The following is a 19,785-nucleotide window of genomic DNA, read 5'->3' on the forward strand; positions in this document are numbered from 1 at the left end:
ATATATATATATATATATATATAAAACATAAAATTAAAAAGTAAACATATAAGCGCATAATAGTCTTTTTACATCAATCAGGGACCAACAACGCAACAAAATCAAAATATAGGGATGGTCCGAGTTAAAAAAAATAAGTTTGGGACCAAGCGCGTAAGTTACTCTAAACCACAGGGACCATTCGTATAATATATATATATATATATATATATATATATATATATATATATATATATATATATATATATATATATATATATATATATATGACTTAAGAGCATGCGGTATGGACCAAAAACGAGAGACAACAGGCTGATGTGGCATGCCTCAACGACGTCATGACAGGGGGGAACACCGCCCCCTACTCGTTGCTTCTCGTCGTGTTACAACTCGTGCTCGTCACCACCGGGTGAAACGACATTTCTTCTCCAATTCTTCTGTGTTTCTTCTTTAATTTTGCCTCACAACGGCGTTGTGAGTTAGGAACACCATCCCTTAAATTTGCCTCACAATTCAACGGTGTTGTTTTTTGTTACCCGTACTATATAGTCTAAGACAACATTTTATTAAAAGGTGACAGCAGCTACAAGCTCTGAAGCCATGATGCGCGATGACAAAGTCATGTCGAGCTGTTTAGAACATTGGTATTAGATATGTTATTTTTTACTCATTTATATAAAACACATCAATTTTGTTATATTACTTTTTACAGAACAAATTAAAAAAAATGGTTGAAGATTAAGCCGTTTGAAAACGACTTGAATGTCTTTTTCTTAGAAGAGGAAGGTTGAACTAGGAAGCCTACCTTTTGTAATTGAAAGTATGTTGGATTCGGGCTCCACTTTCCTAAACCAAATGTTGTTGTGGGTGGTTGTGAAGGAAGTGTGGATAAGGGGCACTTGTAGCTTGTTCATAGGGTAACTGCATACAGTAGTTCTATTTTCCCTTGAATTTGTTTACCAAATAAAACATCACATTATATGGTTGGTGAGCCCTTTTCTTTTCTTTCTATTAACCTACAAATAACGATAAATTAGCAACGACTTGTGAACTTATAAATATATTAGTTTAATACTTGGTTAGTATTACGAAATTATAGATACCATCGAATTTATTGAGATGATAAACTGAAGTAACAAATGTGATTTATACCTCATACGAGTAAGAGTTTGTCTATATTTTATGTTTTTTTTTTTAATTATAAAAAATGATGTATAAAATATAGTTTTATATAATATGGGTCATGTTTTTTGGTAACCTTAGATTCGTAATAATTTGAGATTGTTTTTCCGGCCAATTTTTTTTATTCAAAACTCCATCAAAACCGTCGTTACATTTCGTCTAAACCAATTGCACATCAATGTATTCGAATTAAATCTTATATTTGCAAATGTGCAATATGCACATATGTGTAGATATGCACATCGTTTTTTTCGAATGTTTTGTGATTTTTTGTTCAGTTGACTAAAGAATAGCTTAGACGACGCATATCAATGATTTTAATGTTGTTTTAAGTGAAAAATATTGAACGTAAAAAAAGTTTTATTATAGTTCTCACTATTCTCTATTTCATTTCAAAAGGCGCTCAACTTACGGAATTGTTCACTCCATTCTTTTTACTTTTTTTCTTTTTAATATTTATGTTTGATTCATTTAAAATACAACATAACTCAACTCAATTTATTAAGGATATACACCAGTCAGAATTAGAAAGCTTTAGATTGTATGTTTAGATTACATACGTTTAAACACTAAAATAATAGTAATACACTAAAAAACAATAATCTTAATTTATAAAATAAAGTAATTGACCTTGTTATAATTGTTATAAGTGGAAGTGGAGGCTGGAGCAGAGAAAAAGGCATACGTGAGGAGTTTAACTGTGAAATTATGATTTTTATTTGAAAAAAGGTGGAAGAGGTTCACCCAACCCAAACCCAACCTATCCACGTTCCCATTTCCTCTTCACTCCTTTCTATTTTAGCTCTACATCTTTAAATTACTATTCTACCCCTTGCCATCATTTTTACAAATAATACCTACAAATTCGAATGGTCAAATAAATAACGAAGACATAGACGGATAAACCCAATTTTCATGTATGAGAGGTTAATTTAACATGCCCACATAGTTTTGAAAGGAATTTAAATCTTTAAAGAAGTTGAAATTTATAACTATTTGGATAAAATCAAATTATCCAATTGACCAATTTGGATTTGACTATTTGGTTCGGATATTCAGATTTTTGGATTTTATTTCACCAAAACCGAATTATTATTTTGGATTTCGGATTGATTTTGGTTTATAAAATATCTTCCTACCTATTTAAAATGATGACAAGTGTATTAAAATATTATTAATCTTATCCATTTATGACATGTGTAACCATTTCATTAGGTAGGAAGATAAGTATGAAGATTAAGTAGCAGGATATTTACTTTCTCAATTGGATTGGATCGGATCGGATTTGAATTTAGTTTGGACAATTCGGGTCTATATTTTGAAAATCGAAATCAATTTGGATTTACTTAATTGGATCGGATCGAACCGATCCATCCAAACGAACACCCCTAGAAATTTAAAGAAAATAGAATTTGAAATAATTCACTCCCATCACATTTTGGGTAACAATATATGAAATGGAACTGGAATTTCAGTGTAGTAACACAATACATTCTATTAGTTTTATAAACTATTACTTGTTATATATATATATATATATATATATATATATATATATATATATATATATATATATATATATATGTTTTTGGATCTATATGTATTTTTTCACAAAATAATTTTAAACCATGGTAACTCATCGGTTAAAGCTTGAGAGTTTTAATCAAAGATTGACCAGGAAAACGGTGTAAGGCTATGTTTGGTGGATTAGCTGAAAAGCTAACTGTTAAATAAAAAGTTAGCTGATAAAAAATAACGTTTGGTAAAACTAGCTGAAATATATAAAATTACATAAAAGGACATGTAAGAATATGTGTTTCTATAATTAATTAAGGGGTGTATTTTGAAAATTTTAAAAAGGCTCCTAAAAAGCTAGTCTAAGTAGCTTTTCAAAAAGCTAGCTTATAAACTACTTTTTGGCTTACCAAACACGACAACATAAAAAAACTCGAAAAATCTGCTAGCTTATCAGCTAGCTGTGGCGCGCCAAACACAACCTAAGACGCAGTTATGAAAATTTTGTTTAGTATCATTGGTAAAGATGAACTCTTTCCCTTTATCCTCGCAAAATAGAAACCCACATTAAAAGGCCGGGACCAATTTTTTAGAACTTCAATAAAAACTTGCATGGAAAGTAACCTTATATATTTTTAGTACAGAATGAATATTTGAATAGAATTGGAGAATCGATATATTAATACAAATGGTATATAACAAATCATTAAAAGTAGCGCCTTCCTAAATTAAATTATCTGTCAATTAAAAGTAAATTCCACGATAATTGTGCAATAGAGTATCATTTATAAGTAAAATATTTTGGTAAATTATACACCAAGTCAATTTTTTTTAACGACAAAAAGAGTAGTTACTAGAGGTGGTCAAGTGAATGGAACGAGTTCGAAACAGTAATATGATTAGTTTTATTTTAAATATATATTTATCTTTTTTTTATATATATAAATAATTATTATATCATACGTAATTACAAAAACTATATAATAATAATCAATTGATTGTATGTATTACAAATGGATTTCGATCGACTTTCAACCTATTTTAACTCAAAATATTTAACTAAATTTTCTTTTACATATTTTAAGTTTTTAACCCATAACACTATAACAGTGACTTCATGGGTGATGTATGTGATTTTTGGTTAGCAATAAAAAAGAGAAGGGTATTTACGGTATTTTGCATAAAACTAAGACACGTGGTTGACACGCGCTTATGTGAAGACTATAATACAGAAAGAAACTATATACGGAGAAAATACAGGAACGGTATCCGTCACTATATAAATCCTCTCACCTCATATATAAGGGGTGGCAAGTATAAGTAGTTACATTGCAGGTTCAGAGTTGGAAATCCACATTCCCTCTAACTCCTCCCCAAATTCACTATCTCCGATCTCCAATCACTTCATGATCGCAGAAAACCAACCGATTATGGTGGAAGAAAGCGATGAAGCTGTTCATTTGTATGAATCCGGAAGCGAATTAGGATCGCCATGGCTTCCGACGAACGTTATCAACGACGTTACTGAAGCATGTGGAGATTCTGGAGAAGACGATCATCTTTTATTTTCAAAGGTACGTAGACACAGTTTCTCAATTGTTTCTGGTTTGAATGTGATCGATATACATCGATTCAGTTTTTGCGAAAATTTATAGTTCTATTTGGGATGATTCGCGCACAATATAGGTTGCGTTTTCAGAGAGAATTAGTATTATTTATTGATTTTCATTCGAATATTTTAATGATAACAGCGGCGGAGCATTCTCAACGACGCTATCGAAGCATGTGTAGACGACGATCATCATTTCTATTTTAAGGTATAGACACAGTTTTTAATTTTTTTTCTCTGATTTGAATGCAATTAATGCATCCGGTGTTTTCAATCGGTTCAGCTTTTGGCGAAAATTAGTACTATTTGAATAAATTGTGCTTATGTGTGATTATTCTGATGATAACAGCAGCGGAGTTATAATAAGCACAGACATCAACCTCCGACTGTTCGGAAGTCAGCAGCTGCCGCGCAACCTCCATTGCTTCCGTCACCTCCGGTAATTAATTTCATACAGCATGACACACACACACACACACAAAGCATGGAGAGAGAAAATATAAACTGTTTACGTCGTGTTAGAGATTCCTGGAGATTCTAATAGGTTGGTTAGGGATAAACGATTATCCAGCATTGATGAGGAAATGGATCCCGTTGAATAAGTTTTTTAGCTCCTAGAAAAAAAAATAGTCAACTTGATAAATTCATGATTACACATGCTGCCTACATATCTGTTTCAAGTTTCAAAGCCAAAATATATATATTTATAGTCATATAATCGTATTTCTAGGTTTTGATTATAGTTTCACCATATCTAAGATGAATAAATTGATCGTATCTTTTTAGGAAACAAATAATTTATATTATAGATATGTTTTGATTATGAAGTTTTAGCTAAAGGCACTTTAAAAATTGTATTCCCCTAAACATAAAAAAATAAATACATATTAGGCATGAATCAAGCAACCAATGGCAAATTAAACACAATAAAAAGATTCTGAATCTCCCCAATTAAGTTATGGCATAAGACGAAGCTGAAAGATTCGGAATCTCCCCAATAAGAGAAGTTAACAATTTGGCATCAAGTTTGACCAAATAGAATTAATGGATTTTTATGCTTTTAATACATCAATTTGTTTATCTTTCAAAAAAATAACATAGAAGATGACATATGCTCGAACTATTTGTTATGCATTTTAACACTCCATTGCCATCGAAGATAAATGAATTGAATTGATATAATCTGAACATTAATTTTAATGGTAAATGTTTTTGTTTTTGTGTTGTTAGCACTGGAAAAGTTTTTCAAAGGATCAAAAACCCAAACATCCTACAAATTGGGCAGCTGGAGGACCTGGAATGCAAGCCGTATTTCTAGATTCTAGCCAAAGATCATGCGGTACTGGAGTTTTCCTTCCTCGTACAGCAGGAACCAATATAGAAAAACCCAGAAAACCAGGTATATTTTTGTCTTGTTATCAAACAAAATAAAAATATTAAATGGCTAGAACGAATATACCTCTACTTCTCTCCAAACGACTACAACATACACAATATGATTGTATATTTTGGGAATTTTTAAAACAAAAAATCTATTGAAAATTGAAAAAGTTTTTGGATGAGTTTCCAAACCAAAGTTTTTTTTTTTTTTTTTTTTTTCTTCTTCTTTTTAAAAACGTTGTTAATTAACAAACTTTTGTCAAAAGTAAAGTGGGTCTTATAGGTTTTTTACAAACTGTAAATAGACCATTATTGTGTGACTTATAAATAGGCCAATTGAAAAAACTTTCATATTGTAAAGATAAAAATAAGTTTATTTTTTGAACAGAAAACTCTCCTATTGTTATTATTTGAGGTACACGTAACGTTTTTGTTCTTCAATTACAACGTTTGGTCCTTAAGTATTGCTTAGTTTTCCAATTTTGATCCAAATATTATACTAGTAATTTACTTACAACAAACAATAAAAACGTTACACCCTTGTAGTAGATAAATAATAGTTATTAGAGGATATTGCAAATATTGTTTTTTAGTGGGCTTTTTTTTTTTTTTTTTTTTTTTTTTGTCGATTTGGTCTCTTTATAAAGAGTGGGTGTGGTTTTATGCAGCATTTGCTCCAGTTCTCCTTCCGTCTCGTGTAGTCCAAGCATTAAACCTCAATGTGCACGGATTAGGCTTGCAAATCAAGCCACGAGGTACACATATCTTCACCCTATTTGATTATGATATTTTGAAAATTATCCTTTCAAAAACGTTTTCATCAATGGAAGTTAATTTAAAATCACATTGAATTGTTTCAGATTATAACAATAATGTAAAGGGTTTAGAGTGTGATCGAATTAGAAACAAAAAGAGTAGGGATGTATCGAGCCAATTCTGTGTCATCTCTCAAAACCGAAGTTCTTCACCGGAAATATTTCTCCCTAAAGAATGGACTTACTAGAACCACATCTGATACGAAACTATATACCACCCCATATACATAAAAACCCTTGTGGAATGTACTTAATGCTCTTGGTTAATATTCAATCATGTACTTGAATAGAATAAAAATGTCGTTGTTGGTTATATCATTAATTCGGTACCAAATAAGTTCAATCCCATTGTTTTTATGTTGTAAGTTATTGTAATTGAATATAAGTAAATTATAATCATAGTTTTAGAGGGTGTAAGGATGTGTGTATTGTTATTGATTTTCTCATCATTATGATATTTTTTTAAGTTTTAACAATTTGGATAAAAATAAGTTGCTTATAAATATTTGATTATTTAGGGATCAAATAATCAATATCGTTTAGAAGGGTTACATGATTTTGAATTTCTTACACATACATTTATAAGCATGGCTATAAATGACATGATACATGGCGTGACAGTAATTTTGAGCTTCAAGCTTTACGAGCCATTACACACCCATGATGTTTTAAAGACATGGTTTAAGATGACATTAGTATGTACAATATGTCGAGCATGGATCTAAGTCCCAACTAAAAATTGGTAATGCTATAACGCCTCTCATATGAATCGGGTAGAAATGAAGTTATTTTCAAAAACATTAAAATCGTCTGAATTATTTTGAAAATCTCAATGTGAAATTTGGTCTGAAACCATTAAAACATAAGTTTTGGAAAAATGGGAACAAGAGTGTTACATTCAATATCATCATAACTTTATAAAGTGAACCATACACATTATGGCCTTATAAATGTCCAACATTGCTAAATAAGGTCTTTAACTTTATCTACGACTACATGTCAAAATAATATGTTAGGTTTGGAGAGTCAAGTGTGCAATACCGACTATAGAATGGAATTGTGATTGCAATACCCAATTTCTAAGTCTAGATTCCTAAAAACATTTGAATATCTTTTCTTTCATAATCTTTTTTCAACATAACAACCTTTTTCCAAAAACCATTTCATACTTTCGTATAATATCCTTTCATAAGTATAATGATATAGTTAAGAGTTTAGGATAAGTGCATAAAATAAAAACCATACAAATGCATATGTAACTAACCCAAACCCAATCCACTACTTTCATATAATCTCCTTTCAATCTCAGGGACAAATTTCCCGACTAATTCCGGGTAAACTTCCTACTTACTACCGTTGTTGAGGCCATAACCTCATGGGGGCCATGCCCTTTGTTCTTTAGGATAAATATGTATTCCAGTGAATGTGTTTGTAAAGTCCATCCTGAAGCATTGTGCATAAGGACTCTCAAAACCCATCCATTTGTCCATAAATCCACTCTCAAAACCTATCTTACATGCAATGCGCAAGTAAGAATGCTCCAAATCATATATCATTTTCCCAAACTAAAACAAGTCCAAAATATATATTCATGCTATGAACACATATGTCATTAGGCCACATAACATTCAAGGTTATTTAAGTATAAGTAATACCTCAAAATATTTTCTAGTATGGTAATATATGACTTGTACTCTCGATATGTACTCACCTTGGTCCAAAGCTATACTTCTAATACTTCATTTATTTTTCACAAATAAGTTGAGAACTCAAGTCTTACATATGAATACAATAGGTGTGTCAAAACCCTGTTAAGTCAATTACTAAGCTCTTAATTCCAAATGTGAAATTTTATGGTTTCATAATATTCTAAAACATAAATATAGGTGAAAATCGTGGGATTTCAAGTCAGTATGAAAAAGTTATAAGCAAAACAAGTTTGGTTGAAATACGACTCCCAGACCAAAACAGCCCGCGCCACGCCTAACAAACCAATAACGATAACTTTTCCATTTTTAGACATCCTACTTTGATCTCAATGTATCCAATGATCTTGAAACTTTCCCAAATATGGATTTAATAAGTGTGAGAAACATGTTTTGAACTTGAATACATCTAATTCACTTAAAAATTAAGACCTTTCAAGGTCATGGGAGTTATAAAGAAGTTCAGGTAAACCTAAATTACCAACTTTGATCAATAAGTTCTTAATATCTTTAAACTTCACCAACAAATATTATAATCACTTAATTAACACCAAATAAACTTCTAATCCTCTTGATAACCCTTGTAATACTCAATTCTTTTCCCAAGTTATGATTCCATTTTATTCATTTTGATCACAACACAACTAAGGTGTTGTATTGATTCTAATTCCTTGATGAATTTACAATTTCATTTAATTCATTTAAAATACTCTTTGATAAATCCAAAAACATCTTAAATTAACTTCATATGCTTCATTTATCAAACCAAATTCTTATTTGAAATTAAACTTGCTTTAAAATCATGTTTGTTACATTACAATGGTGATTCACCACTGGAATCACCAATTTTAATCGTTACTTCATTGTAAAAATATAATCATAACTAGGATCCACATATAAACTATCACATTAAATAAGATTTCATGGATTTGAATACATACATGCATCCAGAAGTTAAGGTACAAGCCATTACAACACTTGTACAACTCATACATAGAGATTAAGGTTTATATCACCCAAATTCCATCATTGGAGATGGAATTTAACCATCTATTGAGCAAATAGCAACCTCAAGATGAACTAGAGGGAATTACATGTTAGATAAGGTGTCTAAGTCCATAACTATATTTAGTATGAACTTGACCCGACTTGGCATGGTCCATTTGGGTTGCATGGCATCGCAACAATTGGATAGACAAAATAAGAAAAAGGACACTTATGATTTGTTAATATATTATAAGTTCTAATATATTAATATGAAATCATATTATTTAATTAGTATTGATCAAGAATTAATTTGGAATTAATTTTGTGATCAAAAGAGACTTACTAAATATATGGGGATTGATTATGTAAATCATTCATTCTTATATAGTGGGCTTATGATCCATGATTCATCAGATTGGGCTAGGTCCCATTGGGTGCTCCATGGATGCTCCATGGAGGTTAAAACCCATGGATCATGGGGAAATGAAAAGCCATGCACATTAGGGTTTACATGGTGTAACCCTACATGTGACACACTATATAAAGAAACTAATATGGAGCAAAATTGGCAACTAAGACATAAGAAAAGAGGTCTAGCCGAATTTGTGCACAAGTATACTTCTCTCAAGTTATTCCAAGAGTTGTGGCGTTGTGTGAAGCATTTGAGGCATCAAATTTGGGGTGCTAGGCTCACAAGGTCTTAAGGAATTCAAGCAACAAGAAAGGTATGTCATTCTAGTAGTTTTTTTTATATTACATGTACCCCAATCACATGCTAGTTAGGATGAAACCTTGGAAAATGAATATTTGCATGTATAATAAAGAAAACATATATCCAAGGTTTCTAGGGTTGTATGCACACTATATGAGTGTTAGAATGCTCAAAACCCATCATTACACACATAAGAATTAACTGATAAGCACATAATGATCCTTGATATCAGATCTTAGAAAACATAGGGTTAGAGAACCCTAAATCACCATCAAAACTCCAAATAAACATCCACGATGGAAGTTGTTTCTTGGAGAATGGTCATGGAAGATGATGAATGTTATAAACTCAATCAAGGAGAATTTGGACTTGAAGGTTTACATAAACCCTAGATTAAAAAGAGATTAAGGAAGAAATCTACTCATGAAGCTAGGAGACGGAGAGAACCTGACTAGATCTTCATCAATTGGACTTTGGATGAAATCACTGAATGAAAAGGGAGACATATATAATTTCAAATATTTGGGAAATTGGAAAGAAATTCCCCTCAAATCCTATTTTTTTTTTCTTAATTTAGCCACCAACACTAACTAGAAACTTAATGTTTCCCTAACTAAACATTCCTCATATAACTTATGACATTCAAGTCCCATTTGGTCAAAACGAGTCAAATCTCAAGTTAGATAAATTAACAACTTTAATCCTTCTAACAAGATTTATTTAAATTTGACTCTATTAAACTTCTAATTGATTTTTATGACCACATTTATCATTAATATATACTTATCTATTTTAAATCATTTAATTGATTTATTTTGATTTTATTATATTTATTTTTTTAACAAAATATTTTACTAAAAAATAGTTAAAACTTCTAGACCAAATTTGAGGATGTTACAAAGACATATGTATATGTAAAATGATAGAAATTAGATTTAGATTAATTTATAAACATACAAAAACGCAATGGAAGCACAAAGCAAAAGAAGATCTAAATCCAAGAATGAATCCATGTTCAATGAAACTTACAAGGTAAGCTAAACCTAAAAGGCTAAAAGCATAATTTAGGGTTTTATACCTTTTATTAGCCAATATTGTTGCAATTGAGATAAACGAGAGTTCAACATAACACTCATCTAGTGATGGCGCACCCTAAAGCGTAGATCAACAACATATCCTCTAAGCACCAAGTCAAGATCTCCCAAAACTGTAACGCCTGTGTTTCTGGGCTTGTCATTAATATTGATGTAATAGTCTAGGTTAACCTTTGTAACCCGTTTTGAAATAATAGAAGTGTATTATTTGAGTATTATGTGTCTTGTGCTTAATTGTGTGTCTTAATTGAATTAAGAATATAAAATAAGCGTCAAAATGAAATATTAGATAAAGCCAATATATATGGATAATGTTGTAGTAGTTGAAACGAGGTTTCTGAATATATAAAGAATGCTGAAATCCGAGTTATAACGAAGAAGTTATGATCAGTCGAAGTTTCGCGACAAAACCGGCACGACGTTGAATGACGTAAAAAGTGAATTTACGTTAGAGCGATATTTAACCTTAGTGATCTAAACAAAATTCGTAGAGTTCGTTAAACCGAGAGCATGCATAAAAAGAATGCCCAAATCTGACTTAGTGTGAGGAAGTTATGATTTTTCTAGGTTTCAGCTTAACAGTATGTAGCCCGAAACTCGAATTCGAGATCGAGTGATTGTTGGTCGAAACAATATAAACAAGAATCAAAGATCTCGTTGATAGTAGTGCAATGGTGAAAAGACAGACGAAAACGGACGTCGGACGAAGGAGATATGAATTTACAATGGTGTTTTCTTATCCAGACCTACTAAAAATAAATAATAAAAATAAAGTCAAAATTAGCCGACGGATCTAAACGAAAGTTGTAGAGCATAGTCTCACCTACGCGTGGATATACAGAACGTCGAAAACGGAGCTCGTATGCGAAAGTTACGCAATTTTGAAGTTTGATTAATCGGGTTACGCTAAGCGTAATGGAGTACGCCCAGCGTACCCGGAACCGCCTCAGCTACGCATGCAATGACGTCACTCAAGTGCATACGCATGCAATGACGTCGCGTACGCCCAACGTAAGGCTTAGTATGCCCAACGTATTGAGTACGCCCAACGTACCTAGATTTACGCCCAACGTAATCGAGGTTTCAGCACCCTATAAATAGATGTCGATGGCAGCCGATTTCTTTTGCTCATACTCTTCTCTCTCACTCATTTTTACCCTGTTTTGCGTGCAACTTATATCCCGAAGCCCCGATATCATTCCCGAGCCCCGAAGCAAGTCCCGAAGCCCTGAAGATCCCGAGAAGTGAAATTCCCGAGCTGAAGCTTTGCCTGCGAGGAGCCCGGTTTTTGTGAAGATCTTCCAGATCTACCAAAGAATACTACTTCTACAAGTCGTAGTGTTGTCCGATCATCTTCTGATCAAGTGAGTGTGTTGTTACTTTCTTCTAACGCATAAATATGAAGTATTTTATACGAAATACGTGTTATGTGTATATTTTGTTGTCATATGCGTGAATTTATATTCATTCTCTTCTATCTCATAGATATGATTTATTCTCTATGAAATATGTGCTATGTGTATGTGTCTCATCTATTGTTTGGAATATGTATTGAATGAGAATGCTATACTGGTTTTAAACTATGTATAAAAAATATATATTTTTATCTACTAATATGTTGGGTAGAACATGGGTAGATAGTTGATGTGTGATAAACAGATGAAAGTCCTCGATGTTATTGTTGTTGATCTAGTTATTCAGCAGAGTACGGATAACGACCACATACTTTTTCTAGACAGCCTTGTGGAACGTTAGCAGGCTCATAACCTGTAGGTGTTGTGAATGATGTGTTCACCGGTGTACTCTATCCCCCTCATGGTTGCCTTTAGGACATCTACTGTTGAGGAAACCCCTTTGCAGTAATGTCTGTCCCGATGAAAATCCTAGATTAGGTCCCTTGAGATAGATGTTGTTTTAGGGACGTAAAGTGAGGATAACGGGAATGGGTAATCGGGTTATTGTTGGTTGGTAAAAGTAAATATAATTATTTATTGCGGGTTGAAAACCCTATATGTTCACCAGGCTCCCAAGCCTGACCCACTCAGTTTATTTGTATTACAGGAAGTGGCACGAGGGCATAAGATGGATGAATCATCAAGTTATTTTGTTTATTACTTATTAGACCAGTTGTTATATGTAACTGTTGTATGGTCTATCTTTTGTTGTTTATGCTTTTGTGTCTGTATCAGAACATGACATCCCGAGTTTTGATCATATAATGAAAAAACATTTCTTTATGAAATGCTTTGGTAAATATTATTTTATCATACTTTGTTTTTGGGAACAAATTCTGCAACTCTTTTAAATGAAAAGGATTTACTTTGAAATTATTTTAAAAGCATAAATTAAACCGGTCTTTTATGGCCGTGATTTTGGGGATGTCACAGTTGATATTAGAGCATTAGTTTAAGCGAACTAGGAATTTGTAGGATTTCTAGACTTAAACTTAGAATGCTAAGTGAAGGTTGTTAGATGTGTGTCTATTATATTTCAGACACGAGCACTAGTTTATTTTAGGAAAGTTTCCTAAAATGCTTTTATTTGCTAAATGTTATATGTTGCCATATATGATATTATTTGTTCGGATCTATGGTTTGTTGTCAACCGGATTTGGAAACCTTATGTGTGTAGGATTCTAAGCGTATGGTTACGATATTAGAACTAACATGTAAACGTTTCGGAGTGATAAGGATGATTTGAATATCTATCGTGAATGAGGATCTAATTTCACATTATTCGGTGTATAGATCAAAGATGGTGAGAACGAGGAATGGAGTGGGAAATGCTGATGAAAACAGGAATCAACCACTGGTGATTGAGCAAATACGTGTCGTAGCAGTAGCACCTGAGCCGATAACAATGGCTGGTGTACAAATGACGATTCAAATGATGTTGGATCGTTAGATGGAAGAAAAAAGACGTCTGCTTAGGCAGAATCGTGAAGAACCGTCAATTCAAGTGGAAGAGCCCGAGGAGAATGGAGGGCACTCAGAGGGAGAAAAATTCAGTGGAATTGTTGGTCAAGCCAACCCACCGGTGGTTAGACACAACAACCAGTATGGAGGAAATGATGGGCGTGGGTGTAAGTACAAGGATTTCATGGCATCCAAACCACCATGTCTATCCAGAAGCCCGACGCCGGTGCAAGTTATGGACTGGATCTCCGAAATGGAGACAATGTTTGAAAGTTGCGAATGCAGCAATAGGGAGAAGACCGCTCTTGCGATCCTTCTGCTAAAATCTGGCATGTTGAGGTGGTGGAAGCTGTTAGCTGAATCTATGCCCAAGGGAGAAGCGAGCAAAATGTCTTGGGAAGACTTTGTGGAACAACTGAAACTGCAATACTGCTCCGAGCAAGACAGTTTGGAAATCAATAATGAGTTTCAGAATTTGAAGAAGGGGAAATTGAGCATTACTGAATACGCTGTGAGTTTCACAAAAAAGATGAAGCTTATCCCATATTTAGTACCAACAAAAATCTCTAAGGTCAACAAGTTTGCCCTCGGACTACCAGCAGACTATGGTCCAATGGTTAAGCAAGCAACCACATTGAAAGCCGCCATCTAGGCTTCTAGAAATGTTGAGACCCAGAGAAATGTTGAGACCCAGATCAGGGAGAAAGGTCTGGAGAGGTCAGAGGTTGGTGAAAAGAGGAAAATGGATAGACCCTCGGGGTCCAGCAAAAAGGGTAAATTCTCGAAGTCTAGTTCGAGAGGAGGTAGAGGAGGCGAAGCGAAATGGTGCAACAAATGCAAGAAAAAGCATCATGGGAAATGTGGCGAGGAAGCCACATGCTTCAAATGTGGAAAGCTAGGGCATTATGCTAACGAATGCACCCTCACCAAAAAAGTTTGCTATGGTTGTGGTGAGGAGGGGCATTCCAGATGACACTGGAAGCTGCTACAGATGAAGCTAATGTCACTTCAGGTACCTTTCTCGTAAACAAATTGCCTGCCCAAATTTTATTTGATTCTAGAGCCAACTACTCCTTTATTTCGCATGAATTTGGTAGAAAACTAGCTTTTCCTGTTGATAGACTAGATAATGCTTTATTAGTCGAAATTGCTAGTGGCAAGTTTGTACCTGTTAGCCATTGTATGAAAAACATCTTAATTGACTTGAATGGGAATAAGTTCCACGAGGAATTATTGTCTATAGATCTGAACGGTTTCGACATCGTGTTGGGAATGGATTGACTTAGCGCCAATGACGCCGAGATATTATGCAGAAAGAAGATAGTCAAAGTAAACCCGCCAGGGAAAGAGTCATTCATGGTGTATGGGGACAAATGCAGAGTAAGTTATGGGATCATTTCTCTAATGAAAGCCAGAAAGTGTTTGGCCAAAGGATGTACATCGTATTTGGCATTTGTGATCGATGCTAAGAAGGAGAAAAAGGAGATGCGGAGCATTCCTGTCGTGTGTGATTATCCGGAAGTATTTCCCGAAGATCTTCCCGGATTACCGCCTGATAGACAAGTGGAGTTTAGAATAGACTTGTTACCAAGGACGATGCCAATAGCAAAAGCACCTTACCGATTAGCACCGACAGAGATGAAGGAGCTTATGATGCAACTTCAGGAGTTATTGGACAAAGGTTTCATTAGACCTAGTTCATCACCCTGGGGAGCTCCGGTGTTATTCGTGAAGAAGAAAGATGGAAGTATTAGAATGTGCATCGATTACAGAGAGCTGAACAAGGCAACGATAAAGAATAGATATTCGTTGCCAAGGATTGATGAATTGTTCGATCAACTACAAGGTTCAAGTTATTTTTCAAAGATCGACCTAAGGTCAGGATATCATCAGCTAAAACTAAGAGAGCGGGATATAGAGAAGACTGCATTCAGAACACGATATGGACACTATGAGTTTTTGGTCATGTCATTTGGACTAACCAATGCTCCGGCCACATTCATGGATTTAATGAACAGGGTTTGTAATCCGTTCCTTGATAAATCTGTAATAGTGTTCATAGATGACATTCTGATTTACTCGAAAAGCCAAGAGGAGCATGGTAGACACTTGCGAGAAGTGTTGGAAGTCTTGAAGAAGGAGAAACTGTATGCTAAGTTCTCCAAATGTGATTTTTGGATTTGAGAAGTCCAATTTTTGGGTCACGTGGTTAACCAAGAAGGGATAATGGTTGATCCAACAAAGATTGAAGTTGTAATGAAGTGGGAACAACCGAAAAGTCCCATGGAGATCCGAAGCTTTTTGGGATTAGCCGGATATTACCGAAGGTTTATCCAATGCTTTTCTTCGATTGTTAGTCCATTAACAACTTTGACCCACAAAGGAGCTACGTATGCTTGGAATGATAAGCATAAAGAAGCATTCGAGAGCTAAAGAAGAAGCTATGTGAGGCACCGATTCTTTCTCTACCCGATGGAGTTGAAGACTTCACTGTTTATAGCGATGCGTCTAGTGTTGGATTGGGTTGTGTTTTGACCCAAAGAGATAAGGTGATCACATATGCATCTCGACAATTGAAGGAGCATGAAAAGAACTACCCGACTCATGATTTGGAGTTGGCAGCAGTAGTTTTCGCTCTGAAAATATGGAGGCATTACCTCTATGGCACGAAGTGCAAACTTTTCACTGATCATAAGAGTCTCCAATATCTCTTTAGTTAGAAGGAATTGAATATGAGGAAACGACGCTGGCTAGAATTACTTAAAGACTACGACTATGAGATACTTTACCACCCCGGTAAAGCTAATGTTGTTGCTGATGCTCTTAGTCGAAAAGTCAATCTTGAAAGAAAAAGGCCAAGAGCGTTGAGAATGGAAGCTGTATCGACCATTGTGGAAAGTATAAAGAAAGCTCAAGAGGAAGCTTCTGAGAAGAATGACCGAAAGGAGGAACGTTTGGGCAAGACGTTGGTGTTCGGTATAAATAGTCATGGACTGAAGGTGTACCAAGATCAGATTTGGATACCTAAGACAGGAGGAGTCAGAGATCTTCTGATGGAAGAAGCTCACAAGACCATGTACTCGATTCATCCTGGTAGCACTAAAATGTATAGGGACCTGAAACCCTACTACTGGTGGCCGACGATGAAGCTTGATGTTGCAAAGTATGTGGCCGAATGTGTGACATGTGCTAGAGTCAAGACACAACATCAGAAACCATACGGGAGTTTAGAACCTTTGCCTGTACCTATGGGTAAATGGGAAGATATTGCTATGAATTTTGTCACTAAACTGTCCAGAACGAAAAGTGGTCACGACATGATTTGGGTGGTCGTTGATCGATTCACTAAGAGTGCGCATTTCATAGCAGCCAATGAGAAATGGTCTATGAAAAAACTTGCGAATTCTTACGTGAAGGAAATAGTGAGGCTTCACGGTGTTCCGTTAACGATTGTGTCAGATCGTGACAATCGTTTCACTTAGCGATTTTGGAGAAGTCTACAAGAGGAATTGGGTACCAAGTTGTGTTTGAGTACAACTTACCATCCACAGATTGAAGGTCAGAGCGAAAGAACGATACAAACACTTGAAGATATGCTGAGAGCATGTACCCTGGAATTCCAAGGTAACTGGGATGAACATTTACCTTTGGTATAATTTTCCTATAATAATAGTTTCCACTCGAGCATAAAGATGGCACCTTATCAAGCTTTGTATGGACAGAAGTGTCGTACGCCGTCTTGTTGGCTTGAGGCTGAGGAAAAGCAGTTTATGGGACCGGAGATAGTCCATCAGACTGCGGAAAAGTTGAAAATAATTAGGGAGAGAATGTTATCAGCTCAGGATCGTCAAAAGATCTATGCTGACAAAAAGCAAAGACCGATGACTTTTGAAGTTGGAGATTCGGTTTTGCTTAAAGTCTCACCGTGGAAGGGACTTATAAGATTTGGTAAAAGGGGAAAATTCAGTCCAAGGTTTATTGGACCGTTTAAAGTTCTTCAGAGGATTGGGAACCAAGCTTACAAGCTCGAATTTCCCAAAGAACTGAATGGTATTCATAACACTTTCCATGTGTGTTATTTGAGAAAGTTCACGGGAGAAGTTCCCGACATGATTCCACTTTCGGAGTTGAGAATCAATGAGAACAAAAGGTTGATTGAAGAACCAGAGGCAATCATTGACCGAAAGACTAAGAAGTTGCGACGCAAGTTGGTCGAGTTAGTGCTTGTCCGATGGAAACACACGAATGGGCCGAATCTCACCTGGGAGACAGAGAATGACATGATGAGTCGCTACCCGCATTTGTTTGTTGATGTGTGATTCCGGGGACGGAATCATTCTAAGGTGGAGAGAATTGTAACGCCTGTGTTTCTGGGCTTGTCATTAATATTGATGTAATAGTCTAGGTTAACCTTTGTAACCCGTTTTGAAATAATAGAACTGTATTATTTGAGAATTATGTGTCTTAATTGAATTAAGAATATAAAATAAGCGTCAAAATGAAATATTAGATAAAGTCGATATCTATGGATAATGTTGTAGTAGTTGAAACGAGGTTTCTGAATATATAAAGAATGCTGAAATCCGAGTTATAACGAAGAAGTTATGATCTGTCGAAGTTTCGCGACAGAACCGACACGACGTTGAATGATGTAAAAAGTGAATTTACGTTAGAGCGATATTTAACCTTAGTGATCTAAACAAAATTCATAGAGTTCGTTAAACCGAGAGCGTGCATAAAAAGAATGCCCAAATCTGACTTAGTGTGAGGAAGTTATGATTTTTCTAGGTTTCAGCTTAACAGTATGTAGCCCGAAACTCGAATTCGAGATCGAGTGATTGTTGGTCGAAATAATATAAACAAGAATCAAAGATCTCGTTGATAGTAGTGCAATGGTGAAAAGACAGACGAAAACGGACGTCGGACGAAGGAGATATGAATTTACAATGGTGTTTTCTTATCCAGACCTACTAAAAATAAATAATAAAAATAAAGTCAAAATTAGCCGACGGAGTCTAAACGAAAGTTGTTGAGCGTAGTCTCACCTACGCGTGGATATACAGAACGTCGAAAACGGAGCTCGTATGCGAAAGTTACGCAATTTTGAAGTATGATTAATCGGGTTACGCTAAGCGTAATGGAGTACGCCCAGCGTACCCGGAACCGCCTCAGCTACGCATGCAATGACGTCACTCGAGTGCATACGCATGCAATGACGTCGCGTACGCCCATCGTAAGGCTTAGTATGCCCAGCGTACCTAGATTTACGCCAGCGTAATCGAGGTTTCAGCACCCTATAAATTGATGTCGATGGCAGTCGATTTCTTTTGCTCAAACTCTTCTTTCTCACTCGTTTTTACCCCGTTTTGCGTGCAACTTTTATCCCGAAGCCCTGGTATCATTCCCGAGCCCCGAAGCAAGTCTCGAAGCCCCAAAGATCCCGAGAAGTGAAATTCCCGAGTCGAAGCTCTGCCTGCGAGGAGCCCGATTTTTGTGAAGATCTTCCAGATCTACTGAAGAATACTACTTCTACAAGTCGTAGTGTTGTCCGATCATCTTCTGATCAAGTGAGTGTGTAGTTACTTTCTTCTAACGCATAACTACGAAGTATTTTATACGAAATACGTGTTATGTGTATATTTTGTTGTTATATGTGTGAATGTATATTCATTCTCTTCTATCTCATATATATGATTTATTCTCTATGAAATACATGCTATGTGTATGTGTCTCATCTATTGTTTGGAATATGTATTGAATGAGAATGCTATACAGGTTTTAAACTATGTATAATATATATATATATATATATATATATATATATATATATATATATATATCTAATATGTTGGGTAGAACATGGGTAGAAA

At 34.8% G+C, this 19,785-nt stretch overlaps 1 protein-coding gene across 1 annotated transcript; it reads left to right on the plus strand.

The window, feature by feature from the left end:
• The first annotated feature begins 4,003 nt into the window (after window positions 1–4,003).
• Window positions 4,004–6,900, plus strand: LOC145052209 (uncharacterized). The gene is made up of 6 exons (XM_079000005.1): window positions 4,004–4,271; window positions 4,449–4,514; window positions 4,656–4,745; window positions 5,537–5,705; window positions 6,355–6,441; window positions 6,547–6,900. The coding sequence occupies exons 1-6, from the start codon at window positions 4,104–4,106 to the stop codon at window positions 6,687–6,689; spliced, it is 723 nt and encodes a 240-aa protein (XP_078856131.1). The 5' UTR covers window positions 4,004–4,103; the 3' UTR covers window positions 6,690–6,900.
• Window positions 6,901–19,785: the final 12,885 nt, after the last annotated feature.

This window comes from Lactuca serriola, chromosome 5, assembly GCF_051521515.1.
Source record: "Lactuca serriola cultivar US96UC23 chromosome 5, Lser_US96UC23_V15, whole genome shotgun sequence".
NCBI classification, from domain to species: domain Eukaryota; kingdom Viridiplantae; phylum Streptophyta; class Magnoliopsida; order Asterales; family Asteraceae; genus Lactuca; species Lactuca serriola.

Bases quoted from the DNA above. Each gene is read 5' to 3' on its own strand.
- LOC145052209 (XM_079000005.1), top strand. From the start codon at position 4,104: ATGATCGCAGAAAACCAACCGATTATGGTGGAAGAAAGCGATGAAGCT. The intron at 4,746-5,536 runs GTAATTAATTTC...TTGTGTTGTTAG, and splicing joins CATTGCTTCCGTCACCTCCG to CACTGGAAAAGTTTTTCAAA. The intron at 5,706-6,354 runs GTATATTTTTGT...GGTTTTATGCAG, and splicing joins AGAAAAACCCAGAAAACCAG to CATTTGCTCCAGTTCTCCTT.